The sequence below is a fragment of the Sinocyclocheilus rhinocerous genome, unplaced genomic scaffold, assembly GCF_001515625.1.
Source record: "Sinocyclocheilus rhinocerous isolate Xijiao unplaced genomic scaffold, SAMN03320098_v1.1 scaffold1103, whole genome shotgun sequence".
In the NCBI taxonomy this organism is placed as follows: Eukaryota; Metazoa; Chordata; class Actinopteri; order Cypriniformes; family Cyprinidae; genus Sinocyclocheilus; species Sinocyclocheilus rhinocerous.
Genome location: NW_015641443.1, coordinates 355,981 through 377,329, shown reverse-complemented (window position 1 = coordinate 377,329; position 21,349 = coordinate 355,981). Strand labels below are relative to the sequence as shown.

At 36.2% G+C, this 21,349-nt stretch overlaps 2 protein-coding genes across 3 annotated transcripts in view; one reads left to right on the top strand and one right to left on the bottom strand.

The window, feature by feature from the left end:
• Nucleotides 1-4,123, bottom strand: part of LOC107754955 (coiled-coil domain-containing protein 191-like) — a 15,193-nt gene extending 11,070 nt beyond the window's left edge. Inside the window, exons 1-9 of the mRNA XM_016571608.1 lie at nucleotides 4,049-4,123; nucleotides 3,533-3,571; nucleotides 3,074-3,203; nucleotides 2,849-2,986; nucleotides 2,255-2,657; nucleotides 1,441-1,585; nucleotides 710-900; nucleotides 269-512; nucleotides 58-201 (exon numbers count right to left, since the gene is read on the bottom strand). Coding sequence (XP_016427094.1) covers nucleotides 58-201; nucleotides 269-512; nucleotides 710-900; nucleotides 1,441-1,585; nucleotides 2,255-2,657; nucleotides 2,849-2,986; nucleotides 3,074-3,203; nucleotides 3,533-3,571; nucleotides 4,049-4,123 — 1,509 coding nt within the window. The remainder of the gene's footprint in view (nucleotides 1-57; nucleotides 202-268; nucleotides 513-709; nucleotides 901-1,440; nucleotides 1,586-2,254; nucleotides 2,658-2,848; nucleotides 2,987-3,073; nucleotides 3,204-3,532; nucleotides 3,572-4,048) is intronic.
• A 1,698-nt stretch (nucleotides 4,124-5,821) lies between these two features.
• LOC107754954 (queuine tRNA-ribosyltransferase subunit qtrtd1) overlaps nucleotides 5,822-21,349 on the top strand; it is a 16,907-nt gene continuing 1,379 nt past the window's right edge. Inside the window, exons 1-7 of one of the 2 annotated variants that reach the window (XM_016571607.1) lie at nucleotides 5,822-6,087; nucleotides 7,256-7,311; nucleotides 9,730-9,806; nucleotides 10,022-10,231; nucleotides 12,708-12,907; nucleotides 14,882-15,033; nucleotides 20,127-20,223. In XM_016571607.1, the coding sequence (XP_016427093.1) occupies nucleotides 5,888-6,087; nucleotides 7,256-7,311; nucleotides 9,730-9,806; nucleotides 10,022-10,231; nucleotides 12,708-12,907; nucleotides 14,882-15,033; nucleotides 20,127-20,223 (992 nt within the window). In that variant the 5' untranslated portion in view covers nucleotides 5,822-5,887. Of the gene's footprint in view, nucleotides 6,088-7,255; nucleotides 7,312-9,729; nucleotides 9,807-10,021; nucleotides 10,232-12,707; nucleotides 12,908-14,881; nucleotides 15,052-20,126; nucleotides 20,224-21,349 lie in introns of both variants that reach the window. The other variant, XM_016571606.1, reaches the window with a different exon arrangement.

Below are 21,349 nucleotides of genomic sequence, written 5' to 3'. Positions count from 1 at the left end.
CCCGCTAAGTCCCGCATTTCCGCTTCGGGAGGTCTGCTGCTGTTGCCCCTGACGGGCCTGTTGTAGCTCGGCCGATGAGAGAGCGGCATGACGACGCGTCACCTGCCAGGCCTGAGTGGGCGGGGCCTCTGAACGGCCAGTCTTGATAGTGGCTTGTGCAGTTGGTAAACTGATTTCTGGAGCTGCTGCCACATCTTGATCCTGAAATGAAGAGAGTTTGTGGAATAGTTTAATCAGAATAAAAAAATATTACAGTATACGTCCTTACCTGATGGCTGACGTTTTCTGTAGGACTGAGTGTTTTAGGTGTATTAGTAACTGGTGGAGAGTTTTCTGCCCCTAGTTTCCTAGAAGCTGCCGCATTGATCAAAGCAGCCATTTTCCGCCGAGTTTCTTCTTGTTGTTGGAGAAGCTCCTTGCGATGTCGTTCTACTTGACACCACACACGCCAATCACTGAGGCAGCGCCTCAAAAGCCTCCTGCGGTCACTCTCCACTGCCTGCTGACAGCGCCTGTGGGAAAGACAGATATGACTTAAAACCAGTCTGACTGCCAAGATGAATTAAAGCCTTAAATTAACCTTTAATTAAGCAATTAACATGCTCTTTTAGTCTTATCGTTTAGAGCTTTGCTTTTCTTTCAAATGTTTATCAGGCTGTTTAAGCCCTATGTTGACAGTAACAGGTTTTTCTAAATTGAGCTCTCTTGCCTGTGCTCCACTCTTAGCTCCTCTTCAGTCCTTTCAGCCTCTTTCTCCTCTCTTCTGGCCCAGACGAGAGCCCGCCATGCCCGCCACGCTTTCAGCTGCCTCCTCCAATCACACAGCGCCGCTGCCTTCCCCATGCGCACCCTTCTTTCCAATATCACCGAGTACCATGCCGTAAAATGCCTGTGCATGCACTAAAACATATATGCATTGCAACCATTTAGAAAAAACATAAGAATGTATTGCATACAATATAATTAAACCATAATGTCTTCTAACCTGCAAACTGAGAAGGTGAACTTTGCACTTTCCACTTCTACTTCACATGATCCTTCAGAAACAATTCTAATATGCCGCTTTGGTAAGGCAACATTTTTTTATTATTATTATCAATGTTGAAAACTGTTGTGGTTCTTAGTATTTTTGTGGAAAACGTGACATTTTTCAAGATTTTTTGATGGACAGAGAGTTCAAAAGAACAGCATTTATTAATCTGTTTATGAAACAGATTTTTATTACATGTTTTGTAACATTTTAAATGTCTTTACTTTCACTTCTGATCCATTTCATGCATCCTTGCTGAATTAATCAAGTGTGTTATTTCTTACTGTAATATTAACATTGTATTTATATATATAAATATATTTAAAGTATATATAAATTTGTAACATTAGTAAATTATATCTGTGAGTGTATATCATAGTAGTATTCATTCAACTGTAATGTCTTCTAACCTGCAAATTGAGAAGGTGAACTTTGGCTTCCAGCTTCTTCAGCTTAAGTTGAAGGTCTTTGTTCTGTTTCTTCTGTGTGGAATTATGATGTTTTGGAATGAGAGAGTTTTCAGTGGCCCTTTGTTTCTGAAGCCTTTCCCTCTCCCTGTTCAAGATGAAAAAAAATTAATAATGGTCACGCAATCATCTCTTCAAAAATCTGAATGCCATTTAAATGAGAAAATTATATAATTGCCCTAAAAATTATCTGGACACTTAAACCACAATTAAATATGTATTAATGTGACTGCATTGAATAACAAAATATCAAACTAAGTGACATTTATTGAAAAAAAAAAAACGGACAAATGCGCTCTTCAAGGAAAAACATTTTGCAAAAATATGGGCCTCAAGCACTGAGAAATGTGGAAATGTATTCTCAATAAATGTATGACCAGATTCTTCTAACTAGGCTACTTTTCACCAATGGTCTTGTCCTAAAACAGCAAATGAGGAAAACAAAGTTAAATACTCATGCATATATTATAGAACAACTGCAGTGGATATAGTGGGATGTTTGTGTCCCAAAGCCCCATGGTCCTTTGATCAGGCTTGTCTATGAACGCTCACATGGTGATTTTTAGTTAATGTATGAAGTCAGTCCCCCTAACTGACTTCATATATTAACTAAAAATCACCTTGTGAGCAGTAAAGATACCAAGTGAAGTTAGTTGTGGAAAAAAAAAGGTTTAGCATAATTTGTTTGCTTTTATTTTGACATTCATACATTTTTAATTGTGGCTAGAGTGCCCAAATACTTTTGTGGTTGTTGTACATGTTTCGTGCAAGCTGCTCCACACTCCTCTTCTCCTCCATCTCTCTGCGTAGGCGAATCATCTCCTGCTGGATCAGTTCTTCTTGTCTGCGTGCCTCCTGCCGCTTCTTTCGCTGCTTCTCCTTTTCCAGTTGCCATGCCTCCTCTCGCGCCTCCCTTAGCGCTTCCTTTTCTTTTTGCAGTTTGTCACGTCCAGCGTCTCTGCGCATGCGGTTCTCCTTTACCTGCTTGTGACGCACCTCCATGGTAATACTAGGGTCCCTCCAGCTCTTCTTATTCTGATTAGAGTCTACTTTAAGGTCCTCCACTATCCCCATGTCCAAAACCTCGGTTTCCATCAGGTCCTGGAGGAAATTGTGCACTACAGAGTTCTCCTCTTCCTGTGCTAGGTGAAAGTACATGTCTAATAAAAAAAGACAAACTCCGGATTAGATCAGTTTTGTTAATGTTAACTAAAACAAATCGAAAAGTAATAAATTATTATTAACTATTAAAAATGTTTTTGGTAACTGAAATAAAGCTTAAATAAAATAAAATATAAATATTAAATATTAGAAAAAAAAAATTTCAAATGTTCCTTTGTTTCATTTGTACCATCAAAGTTATTATAGCTGGATTGTGTGGTTTTAACAAGTTGTTTGGATTCTTCCATCTCCTCTTCCTCCTCGTCATCGCCCATTTCAAGCTCCAGACGTAACTTCTGGTTCATCCATTCACTTAGAATTAACTGAGCTGTGGAATACAAGTGGAACTGTGGAATACTGATTACAAAAACCTGCACATACATTAAGTGCTGAATATTAATTTGTTAAAGATTACCTTCACTGTACGCATCATCATGATCCTGTAGCTGCTCTACAGTCTGCAGCGCCATACTGTTTTTACCACCACATGGTTTCTTGATGGAAAACACCTCAGCTACAGCAAACTCTGAAGCCTTCTCCACCCTCTGAGAAGAATGAAACAGAAATACAATTATATACATAAACACAGACCATGCATCCCTTGTAAAAAAACACATTTCAAACACTTTTGGAATGTTAACTACAAATAATAAATAAAATATTATGGAATGCACTTTTAAAAAGTGTACTTATGTGTGTTAAGAAACAGTCAAGCAAGTGTACTATATTTAAGTACACTTAAGTGATATTATTTGCAAGTACGCTACAAGTGCACATTCAATACAATTAAGCGCACTTCTTATTCACAAGCAATTTCATACATGTGCATTCATTTTCTGCATGACATGAATTCAAATGATTGAAATGTACTTACCTTCACCCACTGCTTTATGTCATTCTCATTCAGCTGCACCTGCAATATGAGATATGAATTCAGCTCTGCTCATTGTTTCAATTCAAAGTAGACTGAGACTTTAAAATGTGTTACCAGCTTCTCTACGGTTATAAGCTGATCACTGGGTTAAACCAATAGCCTTCCAACCTTGTTAATGCCTGAACTCGACATAAACTGATATGAATATTTAGTCACACTGGCCTCACACATCTAATCCCTGCATAAATATCCCGTGTTACCTTAAACTGGCTCTTTTGTAGATACACCTGAAGGGGTTTTCATTGCACATTTGAGGTAAATCCTTCTGCTGAACCACAAATCTATTCATTACTAATAACCAATGTGCATGACCAAAGATAACCTGAGTGTGACATTTATGTAGATTAATACCTCTGGCTGAATATTGTAAAAAAAAGGAAACGAAAAAAAAAAAAAACTATTCCGAAGCTAAATCTTTGAAGAACTGAGTGAGAAGAGAAAGCAGGTTTTACTTGCCTTATTACTGCCTGGCGTTTTAGTCTTTGTCGTTTTCCAACGAAAAATATCCGGTCTGTGCATGGGATATGCCATGGTCGCTCGTAGGCTACATGGGCATGCATTTGGATTGCAAGCTAATATAATATATTTTTACATGTTCGCGAAGCGTATGTAGCAGCAATTTACAGTATAGGACAGGTTATACAAAATTTAGTGAGAAACTTTTCGCCCAGCAATGGAATTGTGGGATTTGTAGTTTACGCAAAGTGACGTAGCATAAGTTGGCGCCTAAAAAGAACTACATATCCCAACAAGAACTGACGAGAGCTGAAGCGTCAACTTTGAAACCATGGAGACGGTTGTTACCATAGATATGTAACTTATATCCTCCTGACTACCAGCTATGGAGTTTGATGTCCTGTACAGAGCACATTCAGGGCTTTTCAGAGATACCAAATGATTGGATGTTTCCCCATGACCACTCCCTCTCTTTGGTCTTTATAAATGGCTGACATTCATTTAGTGATCAAATGTAACACCCTAATGGAAATATGATCATATTTTGTCAAATTGTTTGTCATAAATCAACATCTCCTTTTAAAACAGGACTTTTTAAAGTCCCGATGTCCTCTACAGAGTTTATTGTAGTAAAAAATAAAACAATAATTATTAAGAATGTAGGTGATTTTAAAATGAGTTGTTTTTAGAGAGAAAGGCCTAAATGTTCTTTTTAAACTGAAGATGAAACGAACAACAAGTGGAGGATCCTGATCAAAGTTAAACATTGTGTCAAGAGAGCGCAGCTGTAAGCTCTACATCAAACAGCTTTGAATGGTCAAACACAAAAGAAGATATTTTAGAAATGTCTCAGTGGTATTGGTTTTCTTTGTCCTTACAATGGAAGCCAATGGGTACCAATATTTTTTGGTTGCCAACATTGATATTTTGAAGATATTAAAAAAACGTCTTTCTGAATATGTCAGCTGCTGATCATACAAGCAGATTGTAAGTTTATCATATTATATAATTTATATTATACTACAGTCTTATACATTATAATTTATATCTTATACAATATATTAAGCCTATATTTATAAATTCATAGGCTATTTAGAGATTCACAGTTTAACTTTTTGGTAGCCTTGTATTTTAGGCAAATTATTCATAGCAAATAACAAACCCAATGAGACACATATAATATAAAATGAAGACGACCGTTTTTTTTTTTTGCATACAAAAAGCCCACTGATAGAAGTAAGGTAGAAATGTCCTGGAACAGTCACCCCAAAAGATGATTAAAATGTTTTTTATTTTTGATTATACATACAATCATATTAATATATGCACAGACACAATATAAATATGAAATACTCACAAATATTCAATTAAACACTACATAAATGCTTTCAGCCACCTGGTCCCGGCAGCTGGTCTCTGATTTTATGTAAAATAAAACAATTATGTAACTTTCAGATTTAATGAGCGATTCTTAGAGAAAATCTAAAGACACATTGCCTCTACCATTTCAATATGAGGGAGGGGGTTTATGAATTGAATATATATAAATTATCTTTATTTATCATTGCATTATGAACTATAGCTAAAATTCAATAAGTTTTAATATTTAATAGTTAGTTAACTGTAGTAACCTTGATCTGAATGCACCCTGGTGTACAAGTTCTTTTTCGGTAAGCACAGAATACAATAAACCATCTACAAACTGACATCTCAAACACTATTTCCCTCTGGAAAATGAGAGAATAAAGAGGTTGAATGTTGTTTTTGCAGGTGACGAGCTGTCAGTTCCTCTAGATCTGAGAAACATTCACATTAGGAAGCTACAGCTCCACAGGTGGGATGAAACTGGAACTGTCTCGAGTGGTACAGGGATGTCGCCTGGGACTTTTGACTGGACTGGGAAAATCAGGGCAGCATTCACTGGAGGTGCCCGGCTGTCTCCTGTACACTCGCTGTGCAACTGTTCCTCATCTGACCCAGGACACTTTACACACTTTGAGAGACCTGCCATCAGTCACTCAGGTCTCAGTGGATAGCCTGTAAGAATATTATTATACTTGTATATTAAATTATAAATTCAGTTTATACATTCAGTTAATATTTGGCCAACAGTGTTTCTAACCAAACATGTGGGTCTGTAAAATGGCATAACTTGCTGACAGATCTCAGTAAACAAAATTTGATGGTGTGGCAGTTTTCACAGCATTCACAGTGGATAGAAGTCTATAAGAGTAGTAATTTATTAGATTTTTGTCTTGTCATCTGTAAAGTGACCTTGAGGTCCTGATAGGAGTTTTATACATGCCGATCAAACGTTTGGAACCGTAATCTTTTTTGTTGTTATTTATGTTGTTGAAAGAAGTGTCTAATGCTCACTAAGGTTGCATCTACTTTGTCCAAAAATACAGTAAAAGCAGTATTATTATGAAATATCATTACAATTTAAAATATGCTGAATTTTCAGTAACATTACACCAGTCTTCAGTGTCACATGATCCTTCAGAAATTATTCTAATATGCTGAATTATGAAATATCATTACAATTTAAAATATGCTGAATTTTCAGTAACATTACACCAGTCTTCAGTGTCACATGATCCTTCAGAAATTATTCTAATATGCTGATTTGCTGCTCAAGATGCATTTCATACTATTATTCATGTTGGAAACAGCTTTTACTGTTTAATAATATTCAAAAGTTTGGGGTATGATTTTTTTTGAAAGAGTTTATATTTTTTTCCCCAGAAGGGGTGCATTGAATTGATCAGAAGTGAAAGTAAAGACATGAAAGAGATGTTATGTTGCAAAATATTTTTATTTCAAATAAATACTGTTCCTTTGAACTTTCATGTGACACTGAAAACTGGAGTAATGGCTGTTGAAAACTGAGTTTGCGTCACAGGAAAAAAAATTACATTTTAAAATATATTAAAATAGAAAAGAGTTATTTAAAATAGTAATAATATTTCAAAAACATTTCAGTTTTTACTGTATTTTTGATCAAATAAATTCAGCCTTGATACTTCTTTTAAAAACATAAAAAAAAAAACCTCTTGACCAGTAGTGGAAATAAAATTATTAAAGTATTAGGGATGAATCTCGCATTAATTTCTGCAAAAAAAAATCCATGTTGGAAAAGGTTTGATTTATTTTTATTTTTAATCATTTATTTGATACATCTGTTTTTTAGCACTCTTTCTTTTTCAGTGCAGAGCATCATGAGGTTCTGAAGGAATTCAAAGAGGGTGTCAGAAAGTTTGCAGGTTAGCATTTCACTCTTTTACTAACTTTTTGTTATTTGCTTTCTTGGTTAAAAATGTCTTCAGACATTTGTTCTTGCAGATTGCTGTTCTAAATTAAAGGATTTGGACGATGACTGGTGCTCTTTTATATGTTAATGACATTAATTGGGAGTCGTTTACAAGGCAGAGAGCTGAAACCATTCAGTTACGCGCAAGTTCAAGATCATTTGCGATTCATAGATTTCACATCTGAAAGAGAGGCATACGTGTGTTTTCTGTGCGTACGTTCATTCTATGAATCACTAGACCATATTTGAGAGATGATCGTAAAAGATTACATTTAGGATGGTTTCTGCGCAACATTTTATAAATGAGGCCCCAACATGATTGTTCCCATGCATGCCTTTTTCTCTGTTTTCTGCAATCATATAGCACACTGGTTTAAACAAAGAGTTTCTACTGCATAGACAGCCAATTTTTGTTAAAATCCAATCTTGCCAGTGGTGAATCACCATTTTAATGAAAAGTTTGGAGCTTTTGTGGCACCATCAGCTAGTCCCACTGTTGTCATTTCCTGCAATTTTCCTGTGGTTCTAATGTAAGTAGTCACATGACATTTACAGCTCAGGTGATTGGCGCAAAAAGTTTTGTGGTCCTCAGCCAAATATGGCAGACTTAAATCAATTAATTCAAGTCCAGCAACTGCTATTGAATCACCATTTTAATGAAAAGTTTGGAGTTTTTGTGGCACCATCAGCTAGTCCCACTGTTGTCATTTCCTGCAATTTTCCTGTGGTTCTAATGTAAGTAGTCACATGACATTTACAGCTCAGGTGATTGGCGCAAAAAGTTTTGTGGTCCTCACACAAAACTGAATAAATCAATTAATTCAAGTCCAGCAACTGCTATTGAGATGAATAGAAATGCTAACAGATTCTACTCAAAAAACATACTGTCACTGGTAGTTTGTTCAAGATCATTGGAAAGTCAGTCCTTGAAAAGATCATCTTTGTTGCTTTTCTGCTATTTTCAAAAGCATTGCAAGTAATTTCTATCCAGCAGTGTTGGGTGTAAACATGTTCTCAGTTGGCTAATAGATCTAGAAGCAGTTCACACAGTTTGAAAATTCACACATCAAGTGGATTATAAATGGCCAAAGAGGTTCTGGAGCTGAGACTGTGGAAGAAAGTATTACACTTTTGAAGATGATCCCAATTTAAAAATAAATGTAATTGTCTATAGGCTGATCCTGCACAAGCTTTGAGACTTGAAGGACTTCATCAAATTATCTCTCTTTTGCTTGCAGTACTAGACATTTTGAATAGTTAAACTGTTCTTGAAGGTGACAGCAAAACTTAAAAAATAAATAAACTTGAAACTGGTTTCAAGCCACTTCTATTGCTCGAACAAACAAATTGCAATTGGTGCCACTAGTAGAAATTACACACTTCGATATCCCAAACATAAGCTTTAATAAAAATTAAATTCATATTAAGTAAAAACTTGTTTGGTTCTGAAAGTCTTTTAGCTTTCAACCAATCTAAATTTACCAGTGGGGGTGTTAATTTTTAGTTCTGAAGGCATGTTTTCAGATTCTCTCCCTCCCTCGCTGACTATTAAGTGACTGTTTAGAAATAATTAGGCATTCATGCTTGGATGCATACCGCAGATGCATTTTCTTAAAATGAGTTTTCATTTTGCAACCGTAACGAAAAGAAGGGCACTGTTTCAGTCGTTGCCTTCAGCAATCCAACCAGAAATGAGAAAGGTAATTGCATTCACGATATTAAGATGTGTGACCGTGAAGACATTTGAAAGGGTGACTTGAGGTGGCTGCTAGCTCTCCATTTGGATAATTACAAAAAGAAAATTATTGTACATGATAATGTTGGTCACTGAAGTTCACCTCCGTCATTTCCATACAATACCGCCAAATTTAGATTCCTCTTCATGTTCATGTCATACATGTTCACGTTCGTCTAATCTACAGTTGGGAATTAGTTAGTACAAGCTATTCAAATGTACACTTTCGCCATCGACGACACTCATCAGTGCCCCAATTTGTCCTAATCTCCATATAAATGCATTTTTATATCTTCAGAATAATGAGTTGAGCTCTTGGTTGTTTATTTCGCCAGTAAACAGTTTTGTAATAATGAACAAGTGTTCTGCCTGATTGCATTGAACTGTTCTTATGCATTCTATTGCTGTTGAGGATTTAGTAAATGGATGAATAATACAAGTGTATTTTGCAGTTCGTCATATGTTGTGTTTGCATTATTTATAGCTTTAAAATTTCAAGTCATTGAAACTGGTGTTAAAAAGTTTTAAATTTGTATGCAAGACGTCTGTTTTGATTAGAAAGTAGCTTCTTGAGTTGTAGACCGTAGATGTCTGATAAGCTATTTCTCTGACGTGTGCTGATGGTTTCCTACGCAGGACTTCATGATACTGTGCTTTTCTGCTCTCTGCATGATTCTGCGAACTCCAGCCCCGCCGGTCACGTCACCAACAAGGTTAGAGAACTGTGTCGAATGGTTGTTTTCAGCCTCTTTTGTCACTGAGACTGACTCAGATTCCATTAAATCATTACAAATAGTCAATTTAGTAAAATCTCATTGGTTTTCAACTGATGCGGTTTGACTTACAGAGAGCTTTTGTGTCCTTTGAAGCTATGCCATCCATTTACTGTTAATTGTGAGGGATTTAATGGTTGTGTGTGATTTAACAGACAGTGTCGGTGTGGGGCAGCGGTGGAAGGATAGAGCTGACAGTGGCTCGGTTCATGGCGATTCAGGCAGCTATCCAGCCGGACTGCTATCAGAGCATGGCAGACGGAGAGACCTGGCAGGCCGGTACCTCTCACAAGAGAGTCCGTAAAGCAGTGGACAGGACTCTGGCCCATCTGGATGAATGTCTGGCGTTGCACCAGAAAACTCAGGTTACTACACAAAAACACAGACTCAGTACTGGAATACTTGTTAGTGACTGCAGGATACATTTCCCTTAAAAATGACAAATGGTCATATTTTATACTATTCAGGGCTCGACTGCCAGGAAGAACAGCAGAATAAAGACTTTTTTTTTTTTTTTTTTTTTGAAGATTTTTCTAAACTGAATCTGTCTTTATTTTAGATTCTGAGATTTTATGACAAACTTAGATTTTAACATAGGAGAGTGGGGTGAGTTGAGCCAGTTTTTACTTACAGTGTGTTTAAAGTGAGCACATAACAGTAGCTATGTTTCTGTCACCCTGTTTTAGTGCGCATTTTGAAGTATCGCATCAGAAACGAGTGATGGAAACACCAAATTCCGAAAAAAAACGTAATTCGCAAAAAAAAAAGTTCTTACGCTCAATTGAGTTGGTTTTTGTCTTGTGCGAGAAAGGGTTAATGCAAATAATGGGACTGGGAGATGGAAACGGATTTGCTGAATAAATTCCTCCATGCGCATCAAAAAAAAGTCATGTGAACCCAATGGGATGGCATAACCTGACTAACCAGTGGACTGATCTCATTGCACAGCATCTGAAATGTTGTTAAGGTCTTTCTGCCCGAGCAAAGTCTGACTTGACTGCGTTCCCAAGCAGCAGGCTTCCTCATTCGTTATGTTTCGTCTGCTCGCACAAGTCAGTTATTATATATGAAAATTATTACATTCAGTGGCTTCTCCCACATTTTTGCTTTGTGATATTTAGTGCCAGTTTATCAGGAAGTGACAATTTTGTTCTCTTTGACACGTCAGATGGAAACAGTGCTTATTCGCAAATTCAATTCAAGTTTATTTGTATAGCGCTTTTCACGATACAAATCGTTGGAAAGCAGCTTTACAGAAAATGTTAAGTTTCTACATTATATTTAGGAGTGGGTTATTAGTGGTGACTATGGCAGAAATGTACAGTAAGAATCATGCAGTTAGTTACAAATTACACGCAATCAAACAGACTGTGAACACTATTAACTGCAATTATTATATGTTGCGATTAAACAAAATGTAGTAGTTTTATATGTTGTTCCAGGGTTAGCATCATCTGAGGTCTTCTGGGGCGTTGGCATCATCTCTTCTCAGGTGTTCGGTCATCTCAGATCTTCGCAAGGGTTGGATCCAGACTGACGCTTGTGTAATTCCTAGTTGCCTCGGGTTGCAAGTCCCGTGGCAGAAACAGAGAAGCAAAAAGAGACAAAATTAGCATAGCTGCTGTTCCAACCAAGCAAAGATGATGTGTTCAACCCAAGCAAAAGAATGAAAATGTGCATTTGATCACATATAGCTGAAGTACAGAAGTTAAAACGATAATATAATAAAAAAAATATAACTTTCAAGTAAAATGCTAATTTTGCCCTAATGTCTTTTTGCAAAAACAAATATATTTTTTCTGTTTTGTTTTATATATTGTTTTATAGCATTTTAATTAAATATTTTGTTGGCCTTGATGGGTAAAATATGGAAATATATCTTCTGGTGCTCTTCGAAAAATTTTCTGTTTTGAATTTTTAAATATCACATCTTCATCGGAATGGTACAAAACTTGGTGACATTTATGGCATTTGGAATGTGAACACACAAAAACATTGAGGGCATGATTCGAGCAGGCTAAGTGGTCGTAAAAAAAAAGTCACACTTGTGGTCTTTGGTCAAAAATGACAGACCATAGGAAATGAATGGGAAATCGACAAAAACACATTTTGTGTGTACAATCTACAAATCTGACACGATGCAGAAAAATTTACACCGCAATGACAGGGTGAAACTCTAAAACATCAACAGTGCAAAACCAACACATCCACTCAAACACACACCTATGAACTGGTGTGACTGTAACACCGCAAATATGTAAAATAAAAGCAATAATTCAGCTACAATGCAGTAAAAAAAAGTGGACAGCAAGAAAGGGGTTACACTCAAACACACTCTCACACACACTCGCACACAAACATACACAATTATACACACTCAAATGAATTGGTATGGCTATACCATATAAACAAAACGAGTCAGAAAACTGAAATAAGAGGTTAAAATCAGATCAGACCCAGAAGGATTAAGCTCTGATAAAACATTTCTGTTCATTTTTGTTACATTTTTTATGTTTTGTGTAACAAAATGCTTTCTCTGTGTTCAGGTTTGACTGTAGTAATAATAATTCAAAAACTGACGCTTCAAATAAAAATTTCAGACCAAAACAAAAATCTAAACCTTAAAAAAAAAAAGTATTTGAGAATGTCTAAATATATATCCAAACCCTCAACTTAATAATAAAGTATTTGTCTAAAAACAATTAGATAATTTATAGGCTTTTTATATAAAGCTATATAGGAAGCTGTGGGCTAAACCATGGAATTGCAGAGGTTTTTCTTATTTTACTCTACCAAAGGGTTAAATAAATAAATATAAATGTACTGTTTTTTTTTTTACAGCAATTAAAACAGGCCGAGATATTTGGAGTTGTGGAGGGTGGAGACATTTTGGAGGAGAGGCTCCGGTCGGCACGAGAGACTGCCAAGCGTCCTGTGGGCGGATTTGTCCTGGATGGATTTCATTCTGCTGCCATGGACCAGGATGTGAGGGTTCAGTTGATTAAAGCGACATCTGCAGAGCTTCCCCAAGAAAAACCCAGGTAAAAAAGGCATCTATTTAAATTTCTGCCTCTCAGGCTCAGACGTTTCTTCAGTCGGATATTGAGTGGCTAGATCTTCCTAAACTTATTACTCTCTGATTATGCACTTCGATTTTCAGCAGCCATAGCAACACTCCATTCCACCAGCAGCCCATAGCAACCACCTCATCCCTTCCAGGAAACTGGAAGTGCTGGGGTTAGAAAGGTTTCAGGAACAGACTTCATCTTGAGTTCCTTGTGGTTTAATGATTGATTTCTCTGATCTCCCTCTCTTTGAGGTTGACTAGGAGGTTACAGAATCACACAGAGACAATGGCAAGAAGTAAAGCAGTGTGGATTTGGAAGCGTCCTTGTGGCACAGCGGGGTCTTAAGAGGGATGCTTCCCACTGGGCTTTATAGTCTTGTTAGAAACCGACATTTCCCTTGGGTGTATCTCGGGTCACAAATAACTGGAGCTGGAGAAGGTTGTGAGGCAGACGGGCTGAAGGACAGGATACATAATTTAGGTTTAGAGCAGGACAAGATGTTTCTGTGCTGCAGTATTTATGCTTTTATTACACTATGTATTTTCACACTGTTATGTTTTGTTCAAAAGTTTTGAAAAGAAGTTAATTCTTTTTTTCAGCAATGATGCATTAAATTCATCGAAAGTGACAGTCTAGGGATGTTAATTTTAACCGGTTAACCGTTAAACAATCAGTTAAACGGTTTAAAAAGTCATTTATTTATTTATTTTTTAGTAATTTATCAAAATATTTAAAAAGGTTTGCTGCATAGGATGCCGCTTTCTGCCGTCTGGTTTCCTTTCGCGCAGCACAAAAATGAACCGCAACTCTGCATACTAGCTACTTGTTGCACAGTTTTTCTTTCATTTTCTTAAGTTATTATTTAAGTAAAAATATATTTCTAACAAATGTTAGTATTTTTAACGGGTCACAGACACTTATCCTTTCTAATTTAATTCAATTCTAATTTAAAATAATCTTGTCGGTTAACGGTTAATAATCGAGCGTCAGTTGTCGGTTAGGAAAAATAACCGAAGTGACACAAAATGTTTAGAATCTTATAAAAGATTTCTGTTTCAAATAAATGCTGTTATTTTGAACTTTCTATTCATCAAAGAATAATGGTTTCCACAAAAATATTAAACAGGACAACTGTTATCAACATTGATGATAAGAAATATTTCTTGAGCAGCAAATCAGTATATTAAAATGATTTCCGAAGGATCATGTAACACTGAAGACTGGAGTAATGAAAATTCAGCTTTGCATCGCAACACAGGAACAAATGATACTTTAAAATGTATTAAAAAAGACAAATTATTTTAAATTAATAACTATTTCACAATATTACATTAAATTAGCCTAGTTGAACATCTTTAAAAAACATAAAGTACCACCCCCCAACATATGAATGTGTGTGTGTGTGTGTGTCTGTTTGTACATGTCAGAATGTGCTAGTGCTCCTCATTTTGCTTTGTGCAACTATCCAAACTTCTAACCTTAAAAACAGTTTGTGTTTGTTGATCTGTTTGAGATAGCTTTTGGATCTCCATTGAAACGCAGTATAGAGACTGCACAAAAAAACTGCAGATTCACTGGTTTTGTATTAATACTTAATGATTTACCCTGGGCTGAACTTGGATTTGATTTATCTCTGGGGTTGACTATAATCTGTCTTACTGAGGTACAGAAAAGTATTCCTAAACCAATAGAAAAAAATGCATTGTGAGATCTAAAGCCTTAGAATGACCTGTTACAGCTGAAGTGTGTAAATTATTCAATGTTTAAATACGTTTTCCTATCTTAACTTTACATGTAGAGACAACTATGACCTTTAATTAACCTTTATAGTTAACCTTTAATTAATAATAACTCCCATTAAGGCAAAAAAAAAATATAAAAAACTTTGCATTGCATATTGTATGAACGTGCAGTGCATTGACATTGAGCTTTTGCCATCTGTGTCAGGTTGGTGCTGGGGGTTGGCCGTCCTGATGAGGTCATCAGCTGTGTTGAAGCAGGAGTCGACCTGTTTGAGAGCTTCTTCCCCTTCCAGGTGACGGAGCGAGGCTGTGCGCTCTCCTTTAACTACACCATTGATCCCGACCCTGAGACGGCAGGTACATCAACCCCTACAGGTGTGCAGAAGCCCATAGCTATACTATTGAAAAGATACAGGTTTCCTACACTTTCTTAACCCTATATAAAACCTACTGTATCATATTTGATATACTAATTTCTAAGGTCTCTAAATTATCAACATTTGCAGAAAAAACCTATTGGACACTGTAACAAAGTTCGTAGTCACGGGAAGAAGGAGGCGTGCTCCTCCCCATCATGGCGGATGGCAGCAGGCTCCGGCCTCCTGGCGAACGGGCAGACTCCTCCGCTCCCTCACGGACGGCAGCCACCCCACCTCGACCCAGGAGCGCGGCCGCGAGCTCTCCGTCCCACCTCGTCTTCCCTCGTTCCAGCACCACCGCCTCGGGCAGCCACCGGCGGTCTCTCCGCTTGTTCCTGCTGCCCGATCTCCTCAGCACCGCGATCCCCCTCAGCAGCGAGGGCTCTTGACACCGTGTCCCTCCTTCCTCCCGGGTTTCGGCACCAATGTAACAAAGATCGTAGTCACGGGAAGAAGGAGGCGGGAACCGGCGAACATTCAAATAAACTTTAATAATAAAATAAACACAAAATAGCGCGACAGCCCCTCGCGGACGACTGTCGCGCACAAACGAAACCAAAACACAAAATAAAATCCAGGCCTGGTCCTCTCTCGTCCAACACTGTAGTCACTCCTCCTTTATCCTTCCGGAGCTCCTCCGTGAGACTCGAGACCGGTGAGTGGGTGCAGGTGTCCCTCATTAGCAATCACTCCACCGGCCTCGCTCCGTTCCCACGGCTCTCGGCCCCGCCCCCACTCGTCACAGACACAATCTGCTACATACCTTTTGTCATTTAATTGATAGTTAATACTTTTTTTAGCAAGTAAAAGGCCTTTTAGTATAAGTATAAAACTGTTCATCTTCATCTCATGGTACACGTGTCTATTTGCTGTTATTTTTATAAAGTAAATATAATAACTTTAAATTGTTATTAATATTTTTAGATGAACATACTGAACTGAAAGAACTGTAACTTAACTTGATTATCCATACATAATTTTTAAACAATCATGTTTAAAAATTTAAGCATCAAATATGATACATTAGGCTTTTGATGAATAATCATTAGTACGTCTTAATCAGCATTGTATTGCATAGCATTATATATTTTCCACCACAATAAAAGCTACAGATCATAAAACTAAGCATTCAAATATCATCATAATAATATATATATATTGACAACTAATATTTATTTTTATGCATTTTATGTAAGTAGTGGTATACTGTAATAAAGATTCGTTGATTTACATTATGGGCTATCAGAATTCCATCATTTTTTGGCCATAAATATCAACTTTACCATATTGCATATTTTTGCTCAGTTTGGGTCTCTCAATCAAATTGAGTTTTTTTTTTCTCCTTGAGTGTGAACTCCATATTCTCCTTTGTCATACTACAGTATATGAGCTATAAAAGCCTGATGGATTAAAATATTATACTCCGATTTTTTTTTTTTTTTTTTTTCTCAAGGGGAAATTAAAAAAAAAAAATTTTGACTTTTTTCAAATGTCAGGATTTTGCAGGGTTAAAAGGTTCTGATTAGAGAAAATGGAGTGTGAGAATTGATAATAAATCAATAAAAATTCAATTTTAAAACAATTGGCAGCATTTTCCACTTTCAACATTGCCATAGTTATTACATTTTGTCCTTGTATTTATAGAAAGTATTTTAACACTGAATTCTAACACATTTTGAAGGAAAGCTGTTTCAGATTCATCTTGCGATATAAAGGAGCTGTTCAGCACAATAATATGAATTAGTAAAGTTGTATTTAAAGTGTCAGCTACCCGTTCACTGCCAGCAGAAAGGGGCTGTTTTTCTCAGCATGGCTTGGAGGAAGTGGGGCTGTGCTTCTGCTGGTTGATTCAGATAATTAAGTGTGAGTTTAAATAATAAAGTCTTCGAGAGAGTGTGTGTTTGTTCAGGCCCCAGTCAAATTAAATAATTGGCTCGTTTCGAACAGAACCAGAGCCCTGGGAATCCATCTTGCATCTTCAATTTCAGCAGGAACATGTATGAAGTTAAACCTTATTATGGTTTCTCACATTTTAATGTTGGTTTTAAAGTGTTTAAAAGCTTTTCTGTGAGAATAGAGACCCCTGCGTATGTCTGCAAAGTATCTGGATCACATGAAGAGACAAAAAATTCACTATCAGGTGTTAATAATTGATTCAGGCTGTTGGTGTGCAGTAGTCTTTTCTAAGAAGAAGCTAATCGATGTGGTAGGATGGTAATAGAGTTCAGGACAGGCATTTGCAGAATCAGGAAAGAAAGAAATATCCCCTCAGCCAATTAGAGAGCTCTGCAGGGAGACTTGCTGTAGCTTCACCCTGATCTGCTGCTTTCTGTCACTGCAGGTTCTACTCTATACCGCTCTTCTCTTTCACACCCTCTCTACATCTCTAAATATCCACTTTGTGTTCTCTTTTTTTACTTATTTTTCTTCTTTCTCTCTAGTGTGTTTTTTCCTGTTTTTCTGTACAATCTGTACAATTAAACATGCACTCAGTAATTTTAGGTGTAAAACTGTATTTTGAAAAATGTTAAAAAATGATTTACTCTCACATGTAATTAACTCTTGTCATATCAATAACCTATTAATTTATTAAGTAGCCTTTTTATGAAGGCTAAAAATCTTTGAAATCACATGATTAGCCTTTAGAAATACTGTTTTATATATATATATATATATATTTATTTATTTATTTATATACACTCACACACACATATAACCTACAGTTAATAAAATAATTTTGAAGTAGTAAAAAATATTATTATATAGATTTTCTATTTATTTATTATTCCACTATTTATCTAAATCTAATATAAGCATAATCTAATATAAGCATAAGTATTGGGACTGTTTACCTTAAATCAAATGTACAAGAAATGCTGGTAACACTTTAGTGTAGGGACCAATTCTCAGTATTAATTAGTTGCTTATTAGCATGCTATTATTAACATATTGGCTGTTTATTAGTACTTATAAAGCACATATTCTGCATGACCACATTCTACATCCCTAATCTTACCCAATACCTAACTAACTTTTAATAAGCAGCAGATTAGAAGTTTATTGAAGCAAAAGCCATAGTTAATGGTTTGTTAATGCAGAGACCCAAATTGGACCTTAAAATAAAGTGTGACTGAAATGCTTTGCAAACCTTTAATGCAGCCATTTTCAACTGTTGCTTGTTTTAGGGAGTTTTTGTCTGTAGTCTCCTCTTCAGTTGGTGAAATGCATGTTCGATTGGATTTAAATCTGCAGATTGACTTGGCCAATCCATTTCTTTGCCCTGATAAACTCCTTGACTGAATTGACAGTGTGTTTTGGGTCAATGTCCTGTTGCAATTTGAAGCACCTCCCAATGTGTCTGCTGGGATTTTGAACATTTGTAGTCAAGATGCTTTTGTACGCTTCTGCGTTCATTCTGCTCTGCCACCATAATTCGTTAAGTCATCAATAAAAATGAGTGAACCTGTTCCAGAGACAGCAATGCATGGCCATGCTATGACACTACCTCCACTATGCTTTACATATGAGGTTTTATGCTTAGGATCATTTGCAGTTCCTTTTTTCCTCCAAACTTTTGCTACTTTGATAAAATGTAATCTTTGTCTTATATATAAATCCATAAAACTGTTCCAAAAACTTGACTGGCTCACATTTTTTGCCGTTTCTAATCTGGCCCTTCTATTTTTGGTGCTGATCAGAGGTTTGCATCTTACTATGTGAACAGTAGATTGAGGCCATCACCCCAGCTTTCTGGAGGTTGTTGGTGATTTTAATGACACTTATTTTAGGGTTCTTTTTCACAGCTCTTGTTATTTGTCTGTCATCAGCTGTAATGACAAGGCGACCTTGTTATTGTCGATTGCTGAAGTCACCAGTGGTTTCTTTCTTTTTCAAGACATTCCAAACTGTTGATTTGACTATACGTTTGTTCTATAGCTCTAACTGAGTTCCTCTTTTCTTTTATCATCCAAATGTCTTGCTTTTCTCTCACAGCCAGCACCCTATTCCCTCATATTCATCTAGAGATGTCTTGACTCCACAGCAAGCAGACCAGTTTTGACTTTACGGTTCCGCAGTTTAATGTTCCTTTGGCATGTTCCCACCAGACATGAAAAATACACTACTTTCATGATCTAGTCATGAAACATGTACAGTTGTGATCGGAATTATTATTTTGTGAATTAAAATTCACAAAAAATCTAACCATTCATTGCAGTAAAACAATTGAAAATGGGGTAAAAATCGCATTATGATATAAATGTTTTCTTCATTGACCACAATTATTGGCTCCTTTTTATTTAGTACTTTTTGCAACCTTCATTTGCCAAAATAACAGCTCTGAATCTTCTGCTATAATGACTGATGAGGTTGGAGAACACATGGCAAGAGATCAGAGACCTTTCTATCATACAGATCTCTCCAGAGAAGGTTGATTTTGATGATTGTTTTGGATCATTGTCCTGATGGAAGATCCAACCACAGCCCATAATGTGATTTATTTGATTTTATGTGAATTTTTAAAAATCTGTTGGTATTTGTTAGAATCTATGATGCCATCTATCTGAACAGGATGTTCTTTAGCTATTTTCTTACAGCCACTTTCTATTTTGAAGCTCAACAATCTTTTGCTGCACTTCAGAGCTATATTCTTTGGTTTTTCTCATTGTGATGAATGATTAAGGGAATTTGGCCTTTGTGTTTCTCATATTTATACTCCTGTGAAACAGGAAGTCATTGCTGAACAATTTCATGATCTTAGTCAACTTGTGCTAAAAGATGTAAATATTAATGGGAAAATACTTAAGAATTTCTAGGCGTGCTAATAATTGTGGCCAACGTGTATTGGAGAAAAACATTTATTTTATGATGTGATGTTTTTTTTTGAGTGAAAGTTCGAAAAGATAAGGAATGTAGGTTTGTTTTCACAGCCGCCTTTGCTCATATTTACCAATGGGGCTAATAAGTCTGACCACAACTGTATGTAAAGCAGTTGTGCTGAATGTTTAATCATGTTTTATATGTTTGAAACAGTGTTGGAATTCAATGGAGAGATGCCTGCTGTCAAGAAGCTAAACTCAAATGGAGATGAAAATATGACGCCTTACGAAATGAACCTCAAAGATAAAAGGTGTGTATGTATAGAGGGAGACAAGGACGTACCCTTTCACCCCTCAAACAGCTGTGTGTATTCATTTGCTCATATCAGATTAGACTACTAATGCTTTCTTGCACATCTTTCATGATCTCAATCACCTCAGCTTGGATATGAGGATAAATAAATGCAATATGTCAGTAATTCATACTCGGTTCTGAGTGCATTTTCATAATATTGCCTCTATCACTAGAGTCAGATCAGATTAGTGGTCAAAGGAGCAATGAAGGATATTAAACAAAAAGATTTTCCAATCCCCCCACACCCTTGTCTCAAACCAGTGCCGTATAAAAGCGTCCTGTATACATCACCAGGAGTAATGATATATGAATTGCCTTTATACTGAATAAAACAAACTTAACACAGATTAATATTACTGTTTCTTAACAAGCATTGATATATTTGTACATTTAATATGATTTTTTTTCATCCATGGATTTATTTTGTGGAAAACATCCCTTTATTTATTTAACTGGATTTTCAGCGCATTTTAGTTTTTCTATGAAATATTTGAAACAGTTGTTGTTAGGTGCATATTATGGTCCTATAACAAAAAATAAAAATAAAATAAGTAAATGCATAAATAAATATATAAAAATAAAAAATTTTAAGCTGCAGAACATCTGTGATATCACAAACTAATTTCATCAATAAACAAAACAGTTTTATATGGAACTTTTATTTGATCTTCCAGCTGTAATCACCGGTATACAGATTGGTTGAAGTGTTTGAAGCATTTTCCCTTAATACCTGACCTTTTTATTTTTATTTAAATATTAATATATTTAGTTATATTTATTTAAAGGGTTAGTTCACCCAAAAATGAAAATTCTGTCATTAATTACTCACCCTTGTGTTGTTCGAAACCCGTAAGACCTTCGTTCATCTTCGGAACACAATTTTAAGATATTTTTGATGAAATATGAGGGCTCTCTGACCCTCCCATAGACAGCAATGTAACTACCACGTTCAAGGTCCAGAAAAGAACCAAGATGATCGACAAAGTAGTCCGTGTAAACTAGGGCTGTGCAATTAATCGAAATCATCATAAAATCGCGATTTGAGCATGCGCGATTTCTAAATCGCTTTACAGCACGATTTT